Here is a 25901-nt window from a genome sequence, read left to right on the forward strand (position 1 = left end):
ATCATATGCCTTCTCCAGATCCATAAATGCTACATACAAATCCATTTGCTTTTCTAAGTATTTCTCATACATTCTTCAAAGCAAACACCTGATCCACACATCCTCTACCACTTCTGAAACCACACTGCTCTTCCCCAATCTGATGCTCTGTACATGCCTTCACCCTCTCACTCAATACCCTCCCATATATATATATATATATATATATATATATATATATATATACTCATATATATATATATATATATATATATATGGGATTGGTTCTCAGTGAATGTAGGTTTGCGGCAGGGGTGTGTGATGTCTCCATGGTTGTTTAATTTGTTTATGGATGGGGTTGTTAGGGAGGTAAATGCAAGAGTTTTGGAAAGAGGGGCAAGTATGAAGTCTATTGGGGATGAGAGAGCTTGGGAAGTGAGTCAGTTGTTGTTCGCTGATGATACAGCGCTGGTGGCTGATTCATGTGAGAAACTGCAGAAGCTGGTGACTGAGTTTGGAAAAGTGTGTGGAAGAAGAAAGTTAAGAGTAAATGTGAATAAGAGCAAGGTTATTAGGTACAGTAGGGTTGAGGGTCAATTCAATTGGGAGATGAGTTTGAATGGAGAAAAGCTGGAGGAGGTGAAGTGTTTTAGATATCTGGGAGTGGATCTGGCAGCGGATGGAACCATGGAAGCGGAAGTGGATGATAGGGTGGGGGAGGGGGCGAAAATCCTGGGGGCCTTGAAGAATGTGTGGAAGTCGAGAACATTATCTCGGAAAGCAAAAATGGGTATGTTTGAAGGAATAGTGGTTCCAAGAATGTTGTATGGTTGCGAGGCGTGGGCTATGGATAGAGTTGTGCGCAGGAGGATGGATGTGCTGGAAATGAGATGTTTGAGGACAATGTGTGGTGTGAGGTGGTTTGATCGAGTAAGTAATGTAAGGGTAAGAGAGATGTGTGGAAATAAAAAGAGCGTGGTTGAGAGAGCAGAAGAGGGTGTTTTGAAGTGGTTTGGGCACATGGAGAGGATGAGTGAGGAAAGATTGACCAAGAGGATATATGTGTCGGAGGTGGAGGGAACGAGGAGAAGAGGGAGACCAAATTGGAGGTGGAAAGATGGAGTGAAAAAGATTTTGTGTGATCGGGGCCTGAACATGCAGGAGGGTGAAAGGAGGGCAAGGAATAGAGTGAATTGGAGCGATGTGGTATACCGGGGTTGACGTGCTGTCAGTGGATTGAATCAAGGCATGTGAAGCGTCTGGGGTAAACCATGGAAAGCTGTGTAGGTATGTATATTTGCGTGTGTGGACGTATGTATATACATGTGTATGGGGGGGGTTGGGCCATTTCTTTCGTCTGTTTTTAATTTTCTAAAAGAGGGAACAGAGAAGGGGCCCAGGTGAGGATATTCCCTCAAGGGCCCAGTCCTCTGTTCTCAACGCTACCTCGCTAATGCGGGAAATGGTGAATAGTATGAAAGAAAAGAAAAAGAAATATATATATATATATATATATTTTTTTTTTTTTTTTTGCTTTGTTGCTGTCTCCCGCGTTTGCGAGGTAGTGCAAGGAAACAGACGAAAGAAATGGCCCAACCCCCCCCCATACACATGTATATACATACGTCCACACACGCAAATATACATACCTACACAGCTTTCCATGGTTTACCCCAGACGCTTCACATGCCTTGATTCACTGACAGCACGTCAACCCCGGTATACCACCTCGCTCCAATTCACTCTATTCCTTGCCCTCCTTTCACCCTCCTGCATGTTCAGGCCCCGATCACACAAAATCTTTTTCACTCCATCTTTCCACCTCCAATTTGGTCTCCCTCTTCTCCTCGTTCCCTCCACCTCCGACACATATATCCTCTTAGTCAATCTTTCCTCACTCATTCTCTCCATGTGCTCAAACCATTTCAAAACACCCTCTTCTGCTCTCTCAACCACGCTCTTTTTATTCCCACACATCTCTCTTACCCTTACGTTACTTACTCGATCACACCACCTCACACCACACATTGTCCTCAAACATCTCATTTCCAGCACATCCATCCTCCTGCGCACAACTCTATCCATAGCCCACGCCTCGCAACCATACAACATTGTTGGAACCACTATTCCTTCAAACATACCCATTTTTGCTTTCCGAGATAATGTTCTCGACTTCCACACATTCTTCAAGGCTCCCAGAATTTTCGCCCCCTCTCCCACCCTATGATCCACTTCCGCTTCCATGGTTCCATCCGCTGCCAGATCCACTCCCAGATATCTAAAACACTTCACTTCCTCCAGTTTTTCTCCATTCAAGCTCACCTCCCAATTGACTTGACCCTCAACCCTACTGTACCTAATAACCTTGCTCTTATTCACATTTACTCTTAACTTTCTTCTTTCACACACTTTACCAAACTCAGTCACCAGCTTCTGCAGTTTCTCACATGAATCAGCCACCAGCGCTGTATCATTAGCGAACAACAACTGACTCACTTCCCAAGCTCTCTCATCCCCAACAGACTTCATACTTGCCCCTCTTTCCAAAACTCTTGCATTCACCTCCCTAACAACCCCATCCATAAACAAATTAAACAACCATGGAGACATCACACACCCCTGCTGCAAACCTACATTCACTGAGAACCAATCACTTTCCTCTCTTCCTACACGTACACATGCCTTACATCCTCGATAAAAACATTTCACTGCTCCTAACAACTTGCCTCCCACACCATATATTCTTAATACCTTCCACAGAGCATCTCTATCAACTCTATCATATGCCTTCTCCAGATCCATAATCCATAAACGCTACATACAAACCCATTTCCTTTTCTAAGTATTTCTCACATACATTCTTTAAAGCAAACACCTGATCCACACATCCTCTACCACTTCTGAAACCACACTGCTCTTCCCCAATCTGATGCTCTGTACATGCCTTCACCCTCTCAATCAATCTCCTCCCAAATAATTTACCAGGAATACTCAACAAACTTATACCTCTGTAATTTGAGCACTCACTCTTATCCCCTTTGCCTTTGTACAATGGCACTATGCATGCATTCTGCCAATCCTCAGGCACCTCACCATGAGTCATACATACATTAAATAACCTTACCAACCAGTCAACAATACAGTCACCCCCTTTTTTAATAAATTCCACTGCAATACCATCCAAACCTGCTGCCTTGCCGGCTTTCATCTTCCGCAAAGCTTTTACTACCTCTTCTCTGTTTACCAAATCATTTTCCCTAACCCTCTCACTTTGCACACCACCTCGACCAAAACACCCTATATCTGCCACTCTATCATCAAACACATTCAACAAACCTTCAAAATACTCACTCCATCTCCTTCTCACATCACCACTACTTGTTATCACCTCCCCATTTGCGCCCTTCACTGAAGTTCCCATTTCCTCCTTTGTCTTACGCACTTTATTTACCTCCTTCCAGAACATCTTTTTATTCTCCCTAAAATTTAATGATACTCTCTCACCCCAACTCTCATTTGCCCTTTTTTTTCACCTCTTGCACCTTTCTCTTGACCTCCTGTCTCTTTCTTTTTTACATCTCCCACTCAATTGCATTTTTTCCCTGCAAAAATCGTCCAAATGTCTCTCTCTTCTCTTTCACTAATACTCTTACTTCTTCATCCCACCACTCACTACCCTTTCTAATCAACCCACCTCCCACTCTTCTCATGCCACAAGCATCTTTTGTGCAATCCATCACTGATTCCCTAAATACATCCCATTCCTCCCCCACTCCCCTTACTTCCATTGTTCTCACCTTTTTCCATTCTGTACTCAGTCTCTCCTGGTACTTCCTCACACAAGTCTCCTTCCCAAGCTCACTTACTCTCACCACCCTCTTCACCCCAACATTCACTCTTCTTTTCTGAAAACCCATACAAATCATCATCATCTATATATATATATATATATATATATATATATATATATATATATATATAGATATAAGATTATTAGTGAAAGAGAAGAGAGAGGCATTTAGATGATTTTTGCAGGGAAAAAATGCAAATGAGTGGGAGATTTATAAAAGAAAGAGGCAGGAGGTGAAGAGAAAGGTGCAAGAGGTGAAAAAGAGGGCAAATGAGAGTTGGGGTGAGAGAGTATCATTAAATTTTAGGGAGAATAAAAAGATGTTTTGGAAGGTAAATAGGTTTTGGAGGTAAATAAAGTGCATAAGACAAGGGAGCAAAAGGGAACTTCAGTGAAGGGGGCTAATGAGGAGGTGATAAGTAGTGGTGATGTGAGAAGGAGATGGAGTGAGTATTTTGAAGGTTTGTTGAATGTGTTTGATGATAGAGTGGCAGATATAGGGCATTTTGGTGGAGGTGGTGTGCAAAGTGAGAAGATTAGGGAAAATGATTTGGTAAACAGAGAAGAGGTAGTAAAAGCTTTGTGGAAGATGAAAGCCGGCAAGGCATCAGGTTTGGATGGTATTGGAGCGGAATTTATTAAAAAAGGGGGTGACTATTGTTGACTGGTTGGTAAAGTTATTTAATGTATGTATGATTCATGGTGATACATACAAATGGATTTGTATGTAGCATTTATGGATCTGGAGAAGGCATATGATAGAGTTGATAGAGATGCTCTGTGGAAGGTATTAAGAATATATGGCGTGGGAGGCAAGTTGTTAGAAGCAGTGAAAAGTTTTCATCGAGGATGTAAGGCATGTGTACGTGTAGGAAGAGAGGAAAGTGATTGGTTCTCAGTGAATGTAGGTTTGCGGCAGGGGTGTGTGATGTCTCCATGGTTGTTTAATTTGTTTATGGATGAGGTTTTTAGGGAGGTGAATGCAAGAGTTTTGGAAAGAGGGGCAAGTATGAAGTCTGTTGGGGATGAGAGAGCTTGGGAAGCGAGTCAGTTGTTGTTCGCTGATGATACAGCGCTGGTGGCTGATTCATGTGAGAAACTGCAGAAGCTGGTGACTGAGTTTGGTAAAGTGTGTGAAAGAAGAAAGTTAAGAGTAGATGTGAATAAGAGCAAGGTTATTAGGTACAGTAGGGTTGAGGGTCAAGTCAATTGGGAGGTGAGTTTGAATGGAGAAAAACTGGAGGAAGTGAAGTGTTTTAGATATCTGGGAGTGGATCTGGCAGCGGATGGAACCATGGAAGCGGAAGTGGATCATTGGGTGGGGGAGGGGGCGAAAATTCTGGGAGCCTTGAAGAATGTGTGGAAGTCGAGAACATTATCTCGGAAAGCAAAAATGGGTATGTTTGAAGGAATAGTGGTTCCAACAATGTTGTATGGTTGCGAGGCGTGGACTATGGATAGAGTTGTGCGCAGGAGGATGGATGTGCTGGAAATGAGATGTTTGAGGACAATGTGTGGTGTGAGGTGGTTTGATCGAGTAAGTAACGTAAGGGTAAGAGAGATGTGTGGAAATAAAAAGAGTGTGGTTGAGAGAGCAGAAGAGGGTGTTTTGAAATGGTTTGGTCACATGGAGAGAATGATTGAGGAAAGATTGACTAAGAGGATCTATGTGTCGGAGGTGGAGGGAACGAGGAGAAGAGGGAGACCAAATTGGATGTGGAAAGATGGAGTGAAAAAGATTTTGTGTGATCGGGGCCTGAACATGCAGGAGGGTGAAAGGAGGGCAAAGAATAGAGTGAATTGGAGCGATGTGGTATACCGGGGTTGACGTGCTGTCAGTGGATTGAATCAAGGTATGTGTATGGGGTTGGGTTGGGCCATTTCTTTCGTCTGTTTCCTTGCGCTACCTCGCAAACGCGGGAGACAGCGACAAAGCAAAAAAAAAAAAAAAAAAAAAAAAAAAAATGATTCATGGTGAGGTGCCTGAGGATTGGCGGAATGTTTGCATAGTGCCATTGTACAAAGGCAAAAGGGATAAGAGGTATAAGTTTGTTGAGTATTCCTGGCAAATTATATGGGAGGGTATTGATTGAGTGGGAGAAGGCATGTACAGAGCATCAGATTGGGGAAGAGCAGTGTGATTTCAGAATGGGGAAGAGCAGTGTGATTTCAGAAGTGGTAGAGGATGTGTGGATCAGGTGTTTGCTTTGAAGAATGTATGTGAGAAATACTGAGAAAAGGAAATGGATTTGTATATAGCATTTATGGATCTGGAGAAGGCATATGATAGAGTTGATAGAGATGCCCTGTGGAAGGTACTAAGAATATATGGTGTGGGAGGCAAGTTGTTAGAAGCAGTGAAAAGTTTTTATCGAGGATGTAAGGCATGTGTACGTGTAGGAAGAGAGGAAAGTGATTAGTTCTCAGTGAATGTAAGTTTACGGCAGGGTTGCGTAATGTCTCCATGGTTGTTTAATTTGTTTTTGGATGGGGTTGTTAGGGAGGTGAATGCAAGAGTTTTGGAAAGAGGGGCAAGTATGCAGTCTGTTGTGGATTAGAGAGCTTAGGAAGTGAGTCAGTTGTTGTTCGCTGATGATACAGCACTGGTGGCTGATTCATGTGAGAAACTGCAGAAGCTGGTGGCTGAGTTTGGTATAGTGTGTGAGAGAAGAAAGTTAAGAGTAAATGTGAATAAGAGCAAGGTTATTAGGTACAGTAGGGTTGAGGGTCAAGTCAATTGGGAGGTAAGTTTGAATGGAGACAAACTGTTGGAAGTAAAGTGTTTTAGATATTTGGGAGTGGCTCTGGCAGCGGATGGAACCATGGAAGTGGAAGTGATTCATAGGATGCGGGAGGGGGCGAAAATTCTGGGAGCCTTGAAGAATGTTTGGAAGTCGAGAACATTATCTCGGAAAGCAAAAATGTGTATGTTTGAAGGAATAGTGGTTCCAACAATGTTGTATGGTTGTGAGTCGTGGGCTATGGATAGAGTTGTGCGGAGGAGGGTGGATGTGCTGGAAATGAGATGTTTGAGTACAACATGTGGTGTGAGGTGGTTTGATCGAGTAAGTAATGTAAGGGTAAGAGAGATGTGTGGAAATTAAAAGAGTGTGGTTGAGAGAGCAGAAGAGGGTGTTTTGAAATGGTTTGGTCACATGGAGAGAATGAGTGAGGAAAGATTGACTAAGAGGATATATGTGTCGGAGGTGGAGGGAACGAGGAGAAGAGGGAGACCAAATTGGAGGTGGAAAGATGGAGTGAAAAAGATTTTGTGTGATCGGGGCCTGAACATGCAGGAGGGTGAAAGGAGGGCAAAGAATAGAGTGAATTGGAGCGATGTGGTATACCGGGGTTGACGTGCTGTCAGTGGATTGAATCAAGGTATGTGTATGGGGGTGGGTTGGGCCATTTCTTTCGTCTGTTTCCTTGCGCTACCTCGGAAATGCGGGAGACAGCGACAAAGAAAAAAAAAAAAAAAAAAAAAAAAAAATTGATTCATGGTGAGGTGCCTGAGGATTGGCGGAATGTTTGCATAGTGCCATTGTACAAAGGCAAAAGGGATAAGAGGTATAAGTTTGTTGAGTATTCCTGGCAAATTATATGGGAGGGTATTGATTGAGTGGGAGAAGGCATGTACAGAGCATCAGATTGGGGAAGAGCAGTGTGATTTCAGAATGGGGAAGAGCAGTGTGATTTCAGAAGTGGTAGAGGATGTGTGGATCAGGTGTTTGCTTTGAAGAATGTATGTGAGAAATACTGAGAAAAGGAAATGGATTAGTATATAGCATTTATGGATCTGGAGAAGGCATATGATAGAGTTGATAGAGATGCCCTGTGGAAGGTACTAAGAATATATGGTGTGGGAGGCAAGTTGTTAGAAGCAGTGAAAAATTTTTATCGAGGATGTAAGGCATGTGTACGTGTAGGAAGAGAGGAAAGTGATTAGTTCTCTGTGAATGTAAGTTTACGGCAGGGTTGCGTAATGTCTCCATGGTTGTTTAATTTGTTTTTGGATGGGGTTGTTAGGGAGGTGAATGCAAGAGTTTTGGAAAGAGGGGCAAGTATGCAGTCTGTTGTGGATGAGAGAGCTTAGGAAGTGAGTCAGTTGTTGTTCGCTGATGATACAGCACTGGTGGCTGATTCATGTGAGAAACTGCAGAAGCTGGTGGCTGAGTTTGGTATAGTGTGTGAGAGAAGAAAGTTAAGAGTAAATGTGAATGAGAGCAAGGTTATTAGGTACAGTAGGGTTGAGGGTCAAGTCAATTGGGAGGTAAGTTTGAATGGAGAAAAACTGTTGGAAGTAAAGTGTTTTAGATATTTGGGAGTGGCTCTGGCAGCGGATGGAACCATGGAAGTGGAAGTGATTCATAGGATGCGGGAGGGGGCGAAAATTCTGGGAGCCTTGAAGAATGTTTGGAAGTCGAGAACATTATCTCGGAAAGCAAAAATGTGTATGTTTGAAGGAATAGTGGTTTCAACAATGTTGTATGGTTGCGAGTCGTGGGCTATGGATAGAGTTGCGCGGAGGAGGGTGGATGTGCTGGAAATGAGATGTTTGAGTACAACATGTGGTGTGAGGTGGTTTGATCGAGTAAGTAATGTAAGGGTAAGAGAGATGTGTGGAAATTAAAAGAGTGTGGTTGAGAGAGCAGAAGAGGGTGTTTTGAAATGGTTTGGTCACATGGAGAGAATGAGTGAGGAAAGATTGACCAAGGGGATATATGTGTTGGAGGTGGAGGGAATGAGAAGTGGAAGGAGGTGGAAAGATGGAGTGAAAAAGATTTTGAGTGATCAGGGCCTGAGCATGCAGGAGGGTGAAAGGCGTGCAAGAAATAGAGTGAATTTGAACGATGTGGTATACTGGGGTTGACGTGCTGTCAGTGGATTGAACCAGGGCATGTGAAGCATCTGGGGTAAACCATGGAAAGTTGTGTGGGGCCTGGTTGTGGAAAGGGAGGTGTGGTTTCGGTGCATTATTACATGACAGCTAGAGACTGAGTGTGAACGAACAGGGCCTTTGTTGTCTTTTCCTAGCGCTACCTCGCGCACATGAGGGGGTAGGGGGTTGTTATTCCATGTGTGGCGGGTTGGCGATGGGAATAAATAAAGGCAGACAGTATGAATTATGTACATGTGTATATATGTATATGTCTGTGTGTGTATATATATGTGTACATTGAGATGTATAGGTATGTATATTTGCGTGTGTGGACATGTATGTATATACATGTGTATGTGGGTGGGTTGGGCCATTCTTTCGTCTGTTTCCTTGCGCTACTTCGCTAACGTGGGAGACAGCGACAAAGCAAAATAAATATAAATAAATGAATATATATTTTTATTTTTATTTCATACTATTCGCTATTTCCCGCATTAGCGAGGTAGCGTTAAGAGCAGAGGACTGGGCCTTAGAGAGAATATCCTCACCTGGCCCCGTTCTCTGTTCCTTCTTTTGGAAGAAAAGAATGAGAGGGGAGGAATTCCAGTCCTTCCCACTCCCTTCCCTTTTAGTTGCCTTCTACGACACGCAGGGAATACTTGGGAAGTATTCTATCTCCCCTATCCCCAGGGATGATGTGGCAGTTGAGGGAATACTTGTTGTACGTGGGGTGTTCAGTGTTGTAAATGGAAATGGTGAAGAGCTTGTAGATTTATGTGCTGAAAAGGGACTGGTGATTGGGAATACCTGCTTTAAAAAGAGAGATATACATATGTATACCTATGTAAGTAGGAGAGATGGCCAGAGAGCGTTATTGAATTATGTGTTAATTGAAAGAGAGACTTTTGTATGTGGCCAGAGAGCGTTATTGGATTACGTGTTAATTGAAAGGCGCGTGAAAGAGAGACTAATGGATGTTAATGTGCTGAGAGGTGCACCTGGAGGGATGTCTGATCATTATCTTTTGGAGGTGAAGGTCAAGATTTGTAGAGGTTTTCAGAAAAGAAGAGAGAATATTGAGGTTTAGAGAGTGGTGAGAGTAAGTGAGCTTGGGAAGGAGACTTGTGTGGGGAAGTACCAGGAGAGACTGAGTACAGAATTGAAAAAGGTGAGAACAAAGGAGGTAAGGGGAGTGGGGGAGGAGTGGGATGTATTTAGGGAAACAGTGATGGCTTGCGCAAAAGATGCTTGTGGCATGAGAAGCGTGGGAGGTGGGCAGATTAGAAAGGGTAGGGAGTGGTGGGGTGAAGAAGTAAGATTAGTGGTGAAAGAGAAGAGAGAGGCATTTGGATAATTTTTGCAGGGAAATAATGCAAATGACTGGGAATGGGAAATGTATAAAAGAAAAAGGCAGGAGGTCAAGAGAAAGGTGCAAGAGGTGAAAAAGAGGGCAAATGAGATTTGGGGTGAGGGAGTATCATTAAATATCAGAGAGAATAAAAAGATGTTCTGGAAGGAGGTAAATAAAGTGCGTAAGACGGGAACAAATGGGAACTTCAGTGAAAGGGACTAATGGGAGGTGATAACAAGTAGTTGTGATGTGAGGAGATGGAGTGAGTATTTTGAAGGTTTGTAGAATGTGTTTGATGATAGAGTGGCAGATATAGGGTGTTTTGGTCGAGGTGGTGTGCAAAGTGAGAGGGTTAGGGAAAATGATTTGATGAACAGAGAAGAGATAGTAAAAGCTTTGCAGAAGATGGAATCCGGCAAGGCTGCGGGTTTGGATGTTATTGGAGTGGAATTTATTTGAAAGGGGGTGACTTTATTGTTGATTGGTTGTTAAGGTTATTTGATGTATGTATGACTCATGGTGAGGTGCCTGAGGATTGGGGGAATGCTTACATTGTGCCATTGTACAAAGGCAAAGGGGGTAAAAGTGAGTGTTCAAATCACAGAGGTATAAGTTTGTTGAGTATTCTTGGGAAATTATATGGGAGGGTATTGATTGAGAGGGTGAAGGCATGTACAGAGCATCAGATTGGGGAAGAGCAGTGTGATTTCAGAAGTGGTAGAGGATGTGTGGATCAGGTGTTTGCTTTGAAGAATGTATGTGAGAAATACTTAGAAAAGGAAATGGGTTTGTATGTAGCGTTTATGGATTATGGATCTGGAGAAGGCATATGATAGAGTTGATAGAGATGCTCTGTGGAAGGTATTAAGAATATATGGTGTGGGAGGCAAGTTGTTAGAAGCAGTGAAAAGTTTTTATCGAGGATGTAAGGCATGTGTACATGTAGGAAGAGAGGAAAGTGATTGGTTCTCAGGGAATATAGGTTTGTGGCAGGGGTGTGTGATGTCTCCATGGTTGTTTAATTTGTTTATGGATGGGGTTGTTTGGGAGGTGAATGCAAGAGTTTTGGAAAGAGGGGCAAGTATGCAGTCTGTTGTGGATGAGAGAGCTTGGGAAGTGAGTCAGTTGTTGTTTGCTGATGATACAGCACTGGTGGCTGATTCGTGTGAGACACTGCAGAAGCTGGTGACTGAGTTTGGTAAAGTGAGTGAAAGAAGGAAGCTGAGAGTAAATGTGAATGAGAGCAAGGTTATTAGGTACAGCAGGGTTGAGGGAGAAGTCAATTGGGAGATAAGTTTGGAGAAAAACTGGAGGAAGTGAAGTGTTTTAGATATCTGGGAGTGGATTTGGCAGCGGATGGAACCATGGAAGTGGAAGTTAATCATATGGTGGGGGAGGGGTTGAAAGTACTGGGAGCATTGAAGAATGTGTGGAAGGTGAGAACATTATCTCGGAAAGCAAAAATGGGTACGTTTGAAGGAATAGTGGTTTCAACAATGTTATATGGTTGTGAGGCATGGGCTATGGCTAGAGTTGTGCGACGGAGGGTGGATGTACTGGAAATGAGATGTTTGAGGACAATATGTGGTGTGAGGTGTTTTGATCGAGTAAGTAATAATAGGGTAAGAGAGATGTTTGGTAATATAAAGAGTGCGGTTGAGAGAGCATGTACATAATTCATACTTGGTGCCTTTTTTCATTCCCGTTGCTACCCCACCACACATAAAATGACAACCCCCTCCCCCCTCGTGCGCATGAGGTAGCGTTAGGAAAAGACAACAAGGGCCACATTTCTTCACACTCAGGCTCTATCTGTCATGTATAATGCACTGAATTTAGTTGGAGGTGTATGCTTGCATACTGGAGTAATTCTGCAACTAATATTGGCAAGTGGTTATCACTTCCCTTTTCTTCAGGAACGTCCAACTTTTAAGTATACATGAATGATTTGTGTGAATGGTGTTTTGTGTTCAGGAGTGTAAAATACCTTTTTTCTAAAAGTTTCTTCTTCTTATCTAGACCACAAGAAGAGTGGCAGTGGGAGTAGCAGCAGTAGCAGTGGTAGAAACTTGTGGGTCAGTGGTCTGGCTTCCTCCACAAGAGCACAAGATCTTAAATCGGTTTTCTCCAAGTATGGAAAGGTAGGTTTTATATTTGGAAGTTATGTTTTGATTTATTTGAAGTGATCATTACCATGTAAGTGTCTGTGCCTTTTTGATAAGTATTTGGGATGGATGGTCTTAAAGTCTTGAGTATGCAGGCAGTTTGAAGTCAATTCTGATTGCAAACATTGATTCTCTAGATTTAGGCAGATAGAATTGTATGGTTTTGAGAAGTTAATGATGTACTTATTTTGTCTGGAGTTAAGTTGGTTAATTTATCTCTATGCCTAGATCTCTGATGCCCTTTCCCTCCAGGAAATCCCCCAGAGGGGTGGTCACAGCAAAAGAGTTTACAAAACTGGTGAATGCTAGTGCCTCTTCTTGGCCTGTAGTGGCTCACCCTTAACAAGCCACTGGAGGGCAATTCTAGCACAGTTTCCAGAGGTATCTGTCTATCTATATCTCTAATGCCCATTTCCTTTGGGAACTCTCTCAATGGGTTGGCCATGGCAAAAGAGTCTCCATAACTCCAGTGCCACTTCACACCCTTTTAGTGCCACACCCATAATGCCTTAATGTGCCTACCAGTTACTTTTACTAATGTTACCAACCTACAAATGCTAATACATAATGCTCATACCTAGTTGTTCCTACCTACTACTACTACTTTATGATCCTGTCCATGTTCATGCACACTTTCTCTGTCTCTTGTTCCTATGACTTTCCCAAGAGTTAGGGCTTGTACATAGCACTCACCACAGTAAAATTCGGAGATGTAAAGATTGAGTTGTGTGAGTTGTCCATTATTAAGTGTGACAAGGATAGATTGTATGTCCACATAGGGTGATGCAGAAAGAAAAGACAGCTACCTAGGTCAGAGGAGTGCAGCTTGACAACTATTGAATTGGTGGCTCATGGCCACTTACCCTTCTGACATCCAGGTGGGTAGTGCTAGTAATATACCTCCTCTGTTAATGGTTGCCTGCCAACTACTACCTCACAGAGGCTCCTACCTAATGTTCATGCAACTACTACATCCTAATGTGTCTGCCTAATGTTCTGCTGTAATGTTCCAAACTACTACTACTATGAAATGCTCCTATCTAATGTTCTTACCTATTGCTTCTAATTGAACCTGGGTTAAAGGAGTTTAAGAATATGAGTAATTGATAATTTTCATATTTTGGTTTGAATTTGTAAAGGAAAGAGTAAAGATTTAAAAGGAAATGGAATTTGTGAAAACGTTTGGAGCGCAAATGAAGCGCAAATGACCGCGAGATATATAAGAGAAATTGGTAGGAGGTCAAGAGGAAGGCGCAAGGGTTGAAAAGAGGGCAAATGAGTTTGGTTAAGAGAGTATCTTTAAACTTTAGGGAGCTTAAAAAAAGTTTTGGAAGGAGGTAAATAATGTGTGTAAGACAAGAGAATAAATGGTAATATTGGTGAAGGGGGCAAGGGGGAAGTGATAACAGGTAGTGATGAAGTGAGGAGTAGATGGAGTGAGTATTTTGAAGGTATGTTGAATGTGTTTAATGCTAGAGTGGCAGATTCAGGGTGTTTTGGTTGGGATGGTGTGCAAAGTGACTGAGTCAGAGAGAGTGGTTTGGTGAAGAGAGGAGAGGTAGTGAAAGCCTTTGTGGAAAATGAAATCTGGCAAGAAGGTGGGTTTGAATGGTATTGCAATTGATCTTATTAAGGTAAGGGGTGACTGTGTTGTTGATTGGTTGGTAAGGATAGTCATTGTATATGTGGATCATGGTGAAGTGCCTGAGGATTGTAGAGTGCGTTTATAGTGCCATTTTACACAGACAAAGGGGATAAAGGTGAAAGTTCAATCTACAGAGGCATAAGTTTGTTGAATATTCCAGGTAAATTGTATGAGAGGGTGATGGCATGTACAGAGCATCAGATTGGGAAAGAGCAGCTTGGTTTCAGAAGTGGTTGAGGGTGTGTAGATTAGGTGTACACTGTGAAGAATGTGTGTGAGAAAACCTTAAAGAAACAGATGATGTTTATGCAGCATTTATGGATCTATAGAAGGCATATGATAGGGTCGATAGATATGCTTTGTGGAAGGTGTTAAGATTTTATGGTGTGGCAGGTAAGTTGCTAGAAATAGTGAAAAGTTTTTATCATGGGTGTAAGGCATGTGTACAAGTAGGGAAAGAGGAGAGTGAAGATTGATTGGTTCCCAGTGAAGGTTGATCTGTGGCAGAGGTGTGTGATGTCTCCATGGTTGTTTAATTTGTTTATGGATGAGGTGGTTAGGGAGGTAAAGACAAGGGTTTTGGAGAGAGGGATGAGTTTGCAGTCTGTTGTGGAGGAGAGGGCCTGGGAAGTGGGTTGGTTGTTGTTTGCTGATAATACTGCACTGATGGCTGATTCAAGTGAGAAACTGCAGAAGTTGATGACTGAGTTTGGAAAAGTGTGTGTAAGGAGAAAGTTGAGAGTAAATGTGAATAAGAGTTGAGGGACAAGTCAACTGGGATGTAAGTTTGAAAGGGGAAAAACTGGGGAAGTGAAGTGTTTTATAGATATCTGGGAGTGGACTTAGCAGCGAATGGAACCATGGAAAAGGAAGTGAGTCACAGGGTGGGGGACGGGGTGAAGGTTTTGGTAGTATTGAAGAATGTGTGGAAGGTGAGAACGTTATCTCGGAGAGCAGAGATTGGTGTGTTTGAAGGAATAGTAGTTTCAACGATATTATATGGTTGCAAGGTATGGGTTATGAATAGGGTTGTGTGGAGGAGGGTGGATGTGTTGGAATTGAAATGTTTGAGGACAGTATGTGATGTGAGTTGGTTTGATTGGGTAAGTAATGTAAGGGTAAAGAGAGATGAGGTAATAAGAGTGTGGTTGAGAGAGCAGATGAGGGTGTACGTTTTTTTTCATACACATTTGTTATTTCCCGTATCAGTGAGGTAGGATTAAGAAAAGAGGACTGAGCCTTAGAGGGAATATGCTCACTTCGCCATCTTCTTTGTTCCCTCTTTTGGAAAATTAAAAAACGGAAGGGAGGATTTCCAGCCCCCCACTCCCTCCCCTTGTAGTTGCCTTCTGCAACATGCAGGGAATACGTGGGATGTATATGTGCTTGTATGAGATATGTATGTATATATATATTTGTGTATATTAGTGGATGGGTCGCTCTTCGTCAGTTTCTTGGCGCAACATCTTTGATGCGTGAGACGGTGATCAAGTATAAGTAAATAAGGTGAATATGGTAGTGAATATGGTTGCAAGGTATGGCCTATAGATAGGGTTGTGCTGAGGAGGGTGGATATGTTGGAAATGAGATGTTTGGACAATATGTGGTGTGAGATGGTTTGATTGAGTAAGTAATAAGAGGGTAAGAGAGATGTGTGTTAATAAAAATAGTGTGGTTGAGAGAGCAGAAGAGGGTGTTTTGAAATGGTTTGGTCTCATGGAGAGAATGAGTGAGGAAGGATTGTCAAAGAAGATATATGTGTCAGAGGTGGAGGGAACGAGAAGTGGGAGACCAAATTGGAGGTGGAAGGATGGACTGAAAAAGATTTTGAGCAATCGGGTCCTGAACATAGAGAAGGGTGAAAGGCATGCAAGTAATAAAGTGAATTGGAACGATGTGGTATACTGGGGTCGACATGCTGTCAATGGATTGAACCAGGGCATGTGAAGCATCTGTGGTAAACCATGGAAAGTTCTGTGGGGCCTGGATGTGGAAACGGAGCTGTGGTTTCGATGCATTATACATGACAACTAGAGACTGAGTGTAAATGAAAATGGCCTTTTTTTTTTTTTTTTGTCTTTTCCTAGTGCTACCTCGCGCATGTGTGTGGGGGGAGGGGTTACCATTTCATGTGTGGCGGGGTTGTAGCGGGAATGGATGAAGGCAGCAAGTATGAATAAGTACTTGTGTATATGTGTATATGTCTGTGTATGGATATGTATGTATACGTTGAAATGTATAGGTATGTATATATGCGTGTGTGGGCGTTTATGTATATACATGTGTATGTGGGTGGGTTGGGCTATTCTTTTGTATGTTTCCTTGCGCTACCTTGCTAACGCGGGAGACAGCGAATAAGTACAACAAAAATATATTTACATTTATAGATTTATTTCACTTTGTCGCTGTCTCTAGTTTTAGCGAGGTAGTGCAAGAAACAGACGAAAGAATGGCCCAACCCACCCACATACACATGTATATATTTACACGTCCACACATATACTTACCCACACATTTCAATGTATACATATATATACATACACAGACATATACATATATACACATGTACATAATTCATACTCGCTGCCATTATTCATTCCCATTGCCACCCCGCAACACATGAAATGATAACCCCCTCCTCCCTCATATGCAAGAGGTAGCACTAGGAAAAGACAACAAAGGACACATTTGTTCACACCCAGTCTCTAGCTGTCATGTATAATGTACCAAAACCACAGCTCCCTTTCTACATCCAGGCCCCACAAAACTTTTCATGGTTTACCCCAGACGCTTCACATTCCCTTGTTCAATCCATCGACAGCACGTCGACCCCGGCATACCACATCATTCCAATTCACTCTATTCCTTGTATGTCTTTTACCCTCCTGCATGTTCAGGCCCTGATCGCTAAAAATATTTTTCACTCCATCCTTCTACCTCCAATTTGGTCTCCCACTTCTTGTTCCCTCCACCTCTGACATGTATATCCTCTTTGTCAATCTATCCTCACTCATTCTCTCCATGTGACCAAACCATTTCAATACACCCTCTTCTGCTCTCCACCACTTTCTTTTTATTACCACACATCTCTCTTACCCTTTCATTACTTACTCAATCAAACCACCTCACACCATATATTGACCTCAAACATCTCATTTCCAACACGCCCACCCTCCTCTGCACAACCCTATCTATAGCCCACGCCTCACAACCATATAACATTGTTGGAACCACTATTCCTTCAAACATACCCATTTTTGCTTTCTGAGATAATGTTCTCGCCTTCCACACATTTTCAATACTCTCTGAACTTTCACCCCCTCCCCTACCCTGTGACTCACTTCTACTTCCATGGTTCCATCCGCTGCCAAATCCACTACCAGATATCTATAACACTTCACTTCCTCCAGTTTTTCTCCATTCAAACTTACCTCCCAATTGACTTGTCCCCCAACCCTACTGTACTTAATACCTTGCTCTTATTCACATTTACTCTCAGCTTTCTTCTTTCACACGCTGTACCAAACTCCAGCTTCTGCAGTTTCTCACTTGAAGCAACCACCAGTGCTGTATTATTAGCGAACAACAATGTACTCACTTCCCAAGCTCTCTCATTCACAACAGACTGCATATTTCCCCCTGTCTCCAAAACTCTTGCATTCACCTCCCTAACAACCCCATCCATAAACAAATTAAACAACCCTGGAGACATCACACACCCCTGCCACAAACCAACATTCACTGGGAACTAATGACTTTTCTCTCTTCCTACTCGTACACATGCCTTACTTCCTTGATAAGAACTTTTCACTGTTTGTAGAATGAAATGTTTTGGAAGGAGGTGAATAAAGTGCATAAGACAAATGGGAACATCAGTGAAGGGGGGCAAATGGGGAGGTAATAACAAGTAGTGATGAAGTGAGGAGATGGAGTGAGCATTTTGAAGGTTTGTTGAATGTGTTTGATGATAGAGTGGCACATATAGGGTGTTTTGGTCGGGATGGTGTGTGAAGTGAGAGTGTCGGAGGGAATGGTTTGGTTAGCAGAGAAGAGATGGTGAAATCTTTGCTGAAGATTAAGCCGGCAAGGTAGTGGGTTTGGATGGTATTGCAGCGGAATGTATCAGAAATGAGGGTGACTGTGTTGTTGATTGATTGTTAAGGATATTTACTGTATTTATGGAATATGGTGAAGTGCCTAAGGGTTAGCGGAATTCATGCATAGTGCCATTGCACAAAGGCAAAGGGAATAAAGGTGAGTGTACTAATTACAGGGCATAAGTTTGTTGAGTATTCCTGGGAAATTATATGGGAGGGTATTGATTGAGAGGGTAAAGGCATGTACATAGCTCCAGATTGGGGAAGAGCAGTTTGGTTTTAGAAGTGGTAGAGGATGTGTGGATCAGGTGTTTGCTTTGAAGAATGTATGTGAGAAATACTTAGAAAAACAAATGGATTTGTATGTAGCATTTATGGATCTGGAGAAGGCATATGATAGGGTTGATAGAGATGCTTTGTGGAAGGTCTTTAGAGTATATGGTGTGGGAGGTAAGTTGCTAGAAGCAGTGAAAAGTTTTTACAAGGATGTAAGGCATGTGTAGAAGTAGGAAGAGAGGAAAGTGATTGGTTCCCAGTGAATGTCAGTTTTTGGTAGGGGTGCATGATGTCTCCTTGGTTGTTTAATTTGTTTATGGTTGGGGTTGTTAGGGAGGTGAATACAAGAGTTTGGAGAGAGGGGCAACTATGTAATTTGTTGTGGATGAGAGGGCATGGGAAGTGAGTCAGTTGTTGTTCGCTGATGATACAGCACTGATGGCTGATTTGGGTGAGAAACTGCAGAGGTTAGTGACTTGAGCTTAGTACAGTGTGTTAAAGAAGAAAGTTAAGAGTAAGTGTGAATACGAGCAAGGTTATTAGGTTCAGCAGGGTTGAGGGACAAGTTAATGGAGGCAGAAGTGAGTCACAGGATGAGTGAGGGAGTGAAGTTCTGGGAGTGTTGAAGAATGTGTGGAAGGTGAGAACATTATCTCAGAGAGCAAAATGGGTATGTTTGAAGGAAAAGTGGTTCCAGAAGTGTTATATAGTTGCGAGGCATGGGCTATAGATAGGGCTGTACGAAGGAGGGTGGATGTGTTGGACATGTTTGAGGACAATATGTGGTGTGAGGTGGTTTGATCGAGTAAGCAATGAAAGGGTAAGAGAGATGTATGGTGTTAAAAAGAGTGTGGTTGAGATAGCAGAAGAGGGTGTGTTGAAATGATTTGGACGCATGGAGAGAATGAGTGAGGAAAGATTGACAGACAAGATATATGTGCCAGAGGTGGAGGGAAGAAGGAGAAGCAGAAGACCAAATTGGAGTTGGAAGGATGGAGTGAAAAAGACTTCGAGCAATTGGGGCTTGAACATACAGGATGGTGAAAGGTGTGGAAGGAATAGAGTGAATTGGAAGGATGTGGTATACCGGGGTCGATGTGCTGTCATTGGATTGATCGAGAGCATGTGAAGCGTCTGGGGTAAACCATGGAAAGGTCTGTGGGGCCTGGAAATGGAAAGGGAGCTGTGGTTTTAGTGCATTGAACATGATAGCTAGAGACTGAATGTGAATGAATTAGGCCTTTTTTGTTTTTTCCTGCCGTACCCTTGCTGAAGGGGTGGATGCTATTTCATGTGTGGCGGGATGGTGATGGGAATGGATGAAGGCAGGAAGGGTGGATATGTACATATGTATATTTGTTTATGCATGTGTATGTATATGTATGTATATGTTGAAATGTATGTGTGTATATGTGCGTGTGTTATTGTTTATGTATATACATGCATATGTGGGTGGGTTGGTCCATTTCTCGGCTGTGTCCTTGTGCTACCTTGGTAACGCAGGAGTCAGGGGTCAAGTATAATAAATTATATCATATTATTTTTTTATTATACTTTGTTGCTGTCTCCTGTGTTAGCGAATTAGTGCAAGGAAACAGATGAAAGTATGGCCCAACACACCCACATACACATGTGTATACATACATGTCCACACTCGCACATATACATACCTACACATTTCAATGTATACATTTATATATATATATATATATATATACATACACAGACATGTACATATATACACAATTCATACTTGCTGCCTCTATTCATTCCCATCGCCACTCTGCCACACATGAAATGACACCCCCCCTCCTACCACATGTGCGTGAGCTAGTGCTAAGAAAAGAAGGCCACATTCACTGACGCTCTCACTGAAACCACAGCTCCCTTTCCACATCCAGGCCCCACACAACTTTCCATGGTTTACCCCAGATGCTTCATATGTCTTGGTTCAATCCATTGACAGCACATCGACCCCTGTATACCACATCATTCCAATGCACTCTATTCATTGCATGCTTTTCACCCTCCTGCATGTTCAGGCCCTGATTGCTAAAAATCTTTTTCACTTCATCTTTCCACCTCCAATTTGGTCTCCCACTTCTCATTCCTTTCACCTCTGACACACATATCCTCTTTGTCAATCTTTCCTCACTATTCTCTCCATTTGACCAAACCATTTCAATACACCCTCTTTTGCTCTCGCAACCACACACTTTTTATTACCACACATCTCTCTTACCCTTTCATTACTTACTCGATCAAATCACCACGCCGCTCATATTGTCCTCAAAAATCTCATTTCCAACACATCCACCCTTCTCCACACAACCCTATCTATAGCCCATGCCTCAGATCCATATAACATTGTTGGAACCACTATTCCTTCAGACATAACCATTTTTGCTTTCTGAGATAATGTTCTCACCTTCCACACATTTTTCAACACTCCCAGAACTTTCGCCCCCTCCTTCACCCTGTGACTCACTTCTGCTTCCATGGTTCCATCCGCTGCCAAATCCACTCCCAGATATCTAAAACACTTCACTTCCTCCAGTTTTTCTCCATTCAAACATACCTCCAAATTGACTTGTCCTTCAACCCTACTCTACCTAAGAACCTTGCTCTTATTCGCATTTTCTCTAAGCTTTCTTCTTTCACACACTTTACCAAACTCAGTCACCAGCTTCTGCAGTTTCTCACATGAATCAGCCACCAGTGCTGTATCATTAGCAAACAACTGACTCACTTCCCAAGCTCTCTCATCCACAACTGACTGCATACTTGCCCCCTCTCCTAAACTCTTGCACTCATATCCCTAACAACCCTATCCATAAACAAATTAAACAGCCCTGGAGACATCATGCACCCTTGCCGCAAACCGACATTCACTGAGAACCAATCACTTGCCTCTCTTCCTACTTGTACACATGCCTTACATTCTTGATAAAAACTTCACTGCTTCTAACAACTTGCCTTACACACCATATACTCTTAATACCTTCCACAGAGCATCTTTATCAACTCTGTCTTATGCCTTCTCCAGATCCATAAATGCTACATACAAAACCATTTGTTTTTCTAAGTATTTCTCACATACATTCTTCAAAGCAAACACCTGATCCACACATCCTCCACCACTTCTGAAGCCACACTGCTCTTCCCCAATCTGATGCTCTATACATGCCTTCACCCTCTCAATCAATATCCTCCCAAATAATTTCCCGGGAATACTCAACAGACTTTTACCTTTGTAATTTAAACTCACCTTTATCCCCTTTGCCTTTGTACAATGGCACTATGCATGTATTCTTCCAATCCTCAGGCACTTCACCATGAGTCATATATACATTGAATATCCTCACCAAACGGTCAACAACACAGTCACCCCCTTTTTTAATAAATTCCACTGCAATACCATCCAAACCCACCGCCTTGCCGGCTTTCATCTTCCGCAAAGCTTTCACTACCTCTTCTCTGTTTACCAAGTCATTGTCCCTGGCCCTCTCACCTTGCACAACATCTTGACCAAAACACCCTATATCTGCCACTCTATCATCAAATGCATTTAACAAACCTTCAAAATGCTCACTCCATCTCCTCACATCACCACTACTTGTTATTACCTTCCTATTAACCCCCTTCACCGATGTTCCCATTTGTTCTTGTCTCACTCACTTTACTTACCTCCTTCCAAATATTTTTTATTCTCCCTAAAATTTAATGATTCTCTCTCACCTGAACTCTCATTTATTCTCTTTTTCACGTCTTGCACCTTTCTCTTGACCTCCTGCCTCTTTCTTTTATACATCTCCCTGTCATTTACACTATTTCCCTGCAAAAATTATTACATGACAGCTAGAGACCGAGTGTGAACGAATGGGGCCTTTGTTGTCTTTTCCTAGCGCTACCTCGCACGCATGAGGGGGGAGGAGGATGTTATTCCATGTGTGGCGAGGTGGCGATGGGAATAAATAAAGGCAGACAGTATGAATTATATACATTTTTATATATGTATATGTCTGTATGTGTACATATATGTGTTCATTGAGATGTATAGGTATGTATATTTGCATGTGTGGACGTGTATGTATATACATGTGTATGGGGGTGGGTTGGGCCATTTCTTTCGTCTGTTTCCTTGCGCTACCTTGCAAACGCGGGAGACAGCGACAAAGCAAAATAATAATAAAAAATATATATATATATATATATATATATATATATATATATATATATATATATGAGTCAGTTGTTGTTCGCTGATGATACAGCGCTGGTGGCTGATTCATGTGAGAAACTGCAGAAGCTGGTGACTGAGTTTGGTAAAGTGTGTGAAAGAAGAAAGTTAAGAGTAAATGTGAATAAGAGCAAGGTTATTAGGTACAGTAGGGTTGAGGGTCAAGTCAATTGGGAGGTGAGTTTGAATGGAGAAAAACTGGAGGAAGTGAAGTGTTTTAGATATCTGGGAGTGGATCTGGCAGCGGATGGAACCATGGAAGCGGAAGTGCATCATAGGGTGGGGGAGGGGGCGAAAATTCTGGGAGCCTTGAAGAATGTGTGGAAGTCGAGAACATTATCTCGGAAAGCAAAAATGGGTATGTTTGAAGGAATAGTGGTTCCAACAATGTTGTATGGTTGCGAGGAGTGGGCTATGGATAGAGTTGTGTGCAGGAGGATGGATGTGCTGGAAATGAGATGTATGAGGACAATGTGTGGTGTGAGGTGGTTTGATCGAGTAAGTAACGTAAGGGTAAGAGAGATGTGTGGAAATAAAAAGAGCGTGGTTGAGAGAGCAGAAGAGGGTGTTTTGAAATGGTTTGGGCACATGGAGAGAATGAGTGAGGAAAGGTTGACCAAGAGGATATATGTGTCGGAGGTGGAGGGAACGAGGAGAAGAGGGAGACCAAATTGGAGGTGGAAAGATGGAGTGAAAAAGATTTTGTGTGATCGGGGCCTGAACATGCAGGAGGGTGAAAGGAGGGCAAGGGATTGAGTGAATTGGAGCGATGTGGTATACCGGGGTTGACGTGCTGTCAGTGGATTGAATCAGGGCATGTGAAGCGTCTGGGGTAAACCATGGAAAGTTGTGTAGGTATGTATATTTGTGTGTGGACGTGTATGTATATACATGTGTATGGGGGTGGGTTGGGCCATTTCTTTCGTCTGTTTCCTTGCGCTACCTCGCAAACGCGGAAGACAGCAAAAAAAAAAAATAATATATATATATTATTTTATATATTTATTATTCTTGTCGCTGTCTCCCGCGTTTGCGAGGTAGCGCAAGGAAACAGACGAAAGAAATGGCCCAACCCCCCCCCCATACACATGTATATACATACGTCCACACATGCAAATATACATACCTACACAGCTTTCCATGGTTTACCCCAGATGCTTCACATGCCTTGATTCAATCCACTGACAGCACGTCAACCCCGGTATACCACATCGCTCCAATTCACTCTATTCCTTGCCCTCCTTTCACCCTCCTGCATGTTCAGGCCCCGATCACACAAAATCTTTTTCACTCCATCTTTCCACCTCCAATTTGGTCTCCCTCTTCTCGTTCCCTCCACCTCCAACACATATATCCTCTTGGTCAATATTTCCTCACTCTTTCTCTCCATGTGCCCAAACCACTTCAAAACACCCTCTTCTGCTCTCTCAACCACGCTCTTTTTATTTCCACACATCTCTCTTACCCTTACGTTACTCACTCGATCAAACCACCTCACACCACACATTGTCCTCAAACATCTCATTTCCAGCACATCCATCCTCCTGCGCACAACTCTATCCATAGCCCACGCCTCGCAACCATAGAACATTGTTGGAACCACTATTCCTTCAAACATACCCATTTTTGCTTTCCGAGATAATGTTCTCGACTTCCACACATTCTTCAAGGCCCCCAGAATTTTCGCCCCCTTCCCCACCCTATGATCCACTTCCGCTTCCATGGTTCCATCCACTGCCAGATCCACTCCCAGATATCTAAAACACTTCACTTCCTCCAGTTTTTCTCCATTCAAACTCACCTCCCAATTGACTTGACCCTCAACCCTACTGTACCTAATAACCTTGCTCTTATTCACATTTACTCTTAACTTTCTTCTTCCACACACTTTACCAAACTCAGTCACCAGCTTCTGCAGTTTCTCACATGAATCAGCCACCAGCGCTGTATCATCAGCGAACAACAACTGACTCACTTATAGGGGAGAAAGAATACTTCCCATGTATTCCCTGCGTGTCGTAGAAGGCGACTAAAAGGGAAGGGAGCGGGGGGCTGGAAATCCTTCCCTCTTGTTTTTTTTTTTTTTTTTTTTTTTTATTCTAAAAGAAGGAACAGAGAAGGGGGCCAGGTGAGGATATTCCCTCAAAGGCCCAGTCCTCTGTTCTTAGCGCTACCTCGCTAATGCGGGAAATGGCGAATAGTATGAAAAAAAAAAAAATATATATATATATATATATATATATATATATATATATATAAAGATTATGGATGGGGTTGTTAGGGAGGTAAATGCAAGAGTTTTGGAAAGAGGGGCAAGTATGAAGTCTGTTGGGGATGAGAGAGCTTGGGAAGTGAGTCAGTTGTTGTTCGCTGATGATACAGCGCTGGTGGCTGATTCATGTGAGAAACTGCAGAAGCTGGTGACTGAGTTTGGAAAAGTGTGTGGAAGAAGAAAGTTAAGAGTAAATGTGAATAAGAGCAAGGTTATTAGGTACAGTAGGGTTGAGGGTCAAGTCAATTGGGAGGTGAGTTTGAATGGAGAAAAACTGGAGGAAGTGAAGTGTTTTAGATATCTGGGAGTGGATCTGGCAGCGGATGGAACCATGGAAGCGGAAGTGGATCATAGGGTGGGGGAGGGGGCGAAAATCCTGGGGGCCTTGAAGAATGTGTGGAAGTCGAGAACATTATCTCGGAAAGCAAAAATGGGTATGTTTGAAGGAATAGTGGTTCCAACAATGTTGTATGGTTGCGAGGCGTGGGCTATGGATAGAGTTGTGCGCAGGAGGATGGATGTGCTGGAAATGAGATGTTTGAGGACAATGTGTGGTGTGAGGTGGTTTGATCGAGTGAGTAACGTAAGGGTAAGAGAGATGTGTGGAAATAAAAAGAGCGTGGTTGAGAGAGCAGAAGAGGGTGTTTTGAAGTGGTTTGGGCACATGGAGAGGATGAGTGAGGAAAGATTGACCAAGAGGATATATGTGTCGGAGGTGGAGGGAACGAGGAGAAGAGGGAGACCAAATTGGAGGTGGAAAGATGGAGTGAAAAAGATTTTGTGTGATCGGGGCCTGAACATGCAGGAGGGTGAAAGGAGGGCAAGGAATAGAGTGAATTGGAGCGATGTGGTATACCGGGGTTGACGTGCTGTCAGTGGATTGAAGCAGGGCATGTGAAGCGTCTGGGGTAAACCATGGAAAGCTGTGTAGGTATGTATATTTGCGTGTGTGGACGTATGTATATACATGTGTATGGGGGGGGGGTTGGGCCATTTCTTTCGTCTGTTTCCTTGCGCTACCTCGCAAACGCGGGAGACAGCGACAAAGTATAATATATAAATAAATAAATAAAGTTAAAAATACAATATATATATTCCCTCTCTGTGTCTCCCCCCCCCCCCCTCTCTCTCTCTCTCTCTCTCTCTC

The 25901-nt window shown here is 42.7% G+C and overlaps 1 protein-coding gene across 6 annotated transcripts in view; it reads left to right on the forward strand.

The window, feature by feature from the left end:
- LOC139757844 (uncharacterized) overlaps positions 1 to 25901 on the forward strand; it is a 255572-nt gene that overhangs the window by 62661 nt on the left and 167010 nt on the right. For all 6 annotated transcript variants that reach the window (XM_071678740.1, XM_071678743.1, XM_071678741.1 and 3 more), the window contains exon 8: positions 12079 to 12200. In XM_071678740.1, the coding sequence (XP_071534841.1) occupies positions 12079 to 12200 (122 nt within the window). The remainder of the gene's footprint in view (positions 1 to 12078; positions 12201 to 25901) is intronic.

The sequence above is a fragment of the Panulirus ornatus genome, chromosome 28 (genome assembly GCF_036320965.1).
Source record: "Panulirus ornatus isolate Po-2019 chromosome 28, ASM3632096v1, whole genome shotgun sequence".
Taxonomy (NCBI): Eukaryota; Metazoa; Arthropoda; class Malacostraca; order Decapoda; family Palinuridae; genus Panulirus; species Panulirus ornatus.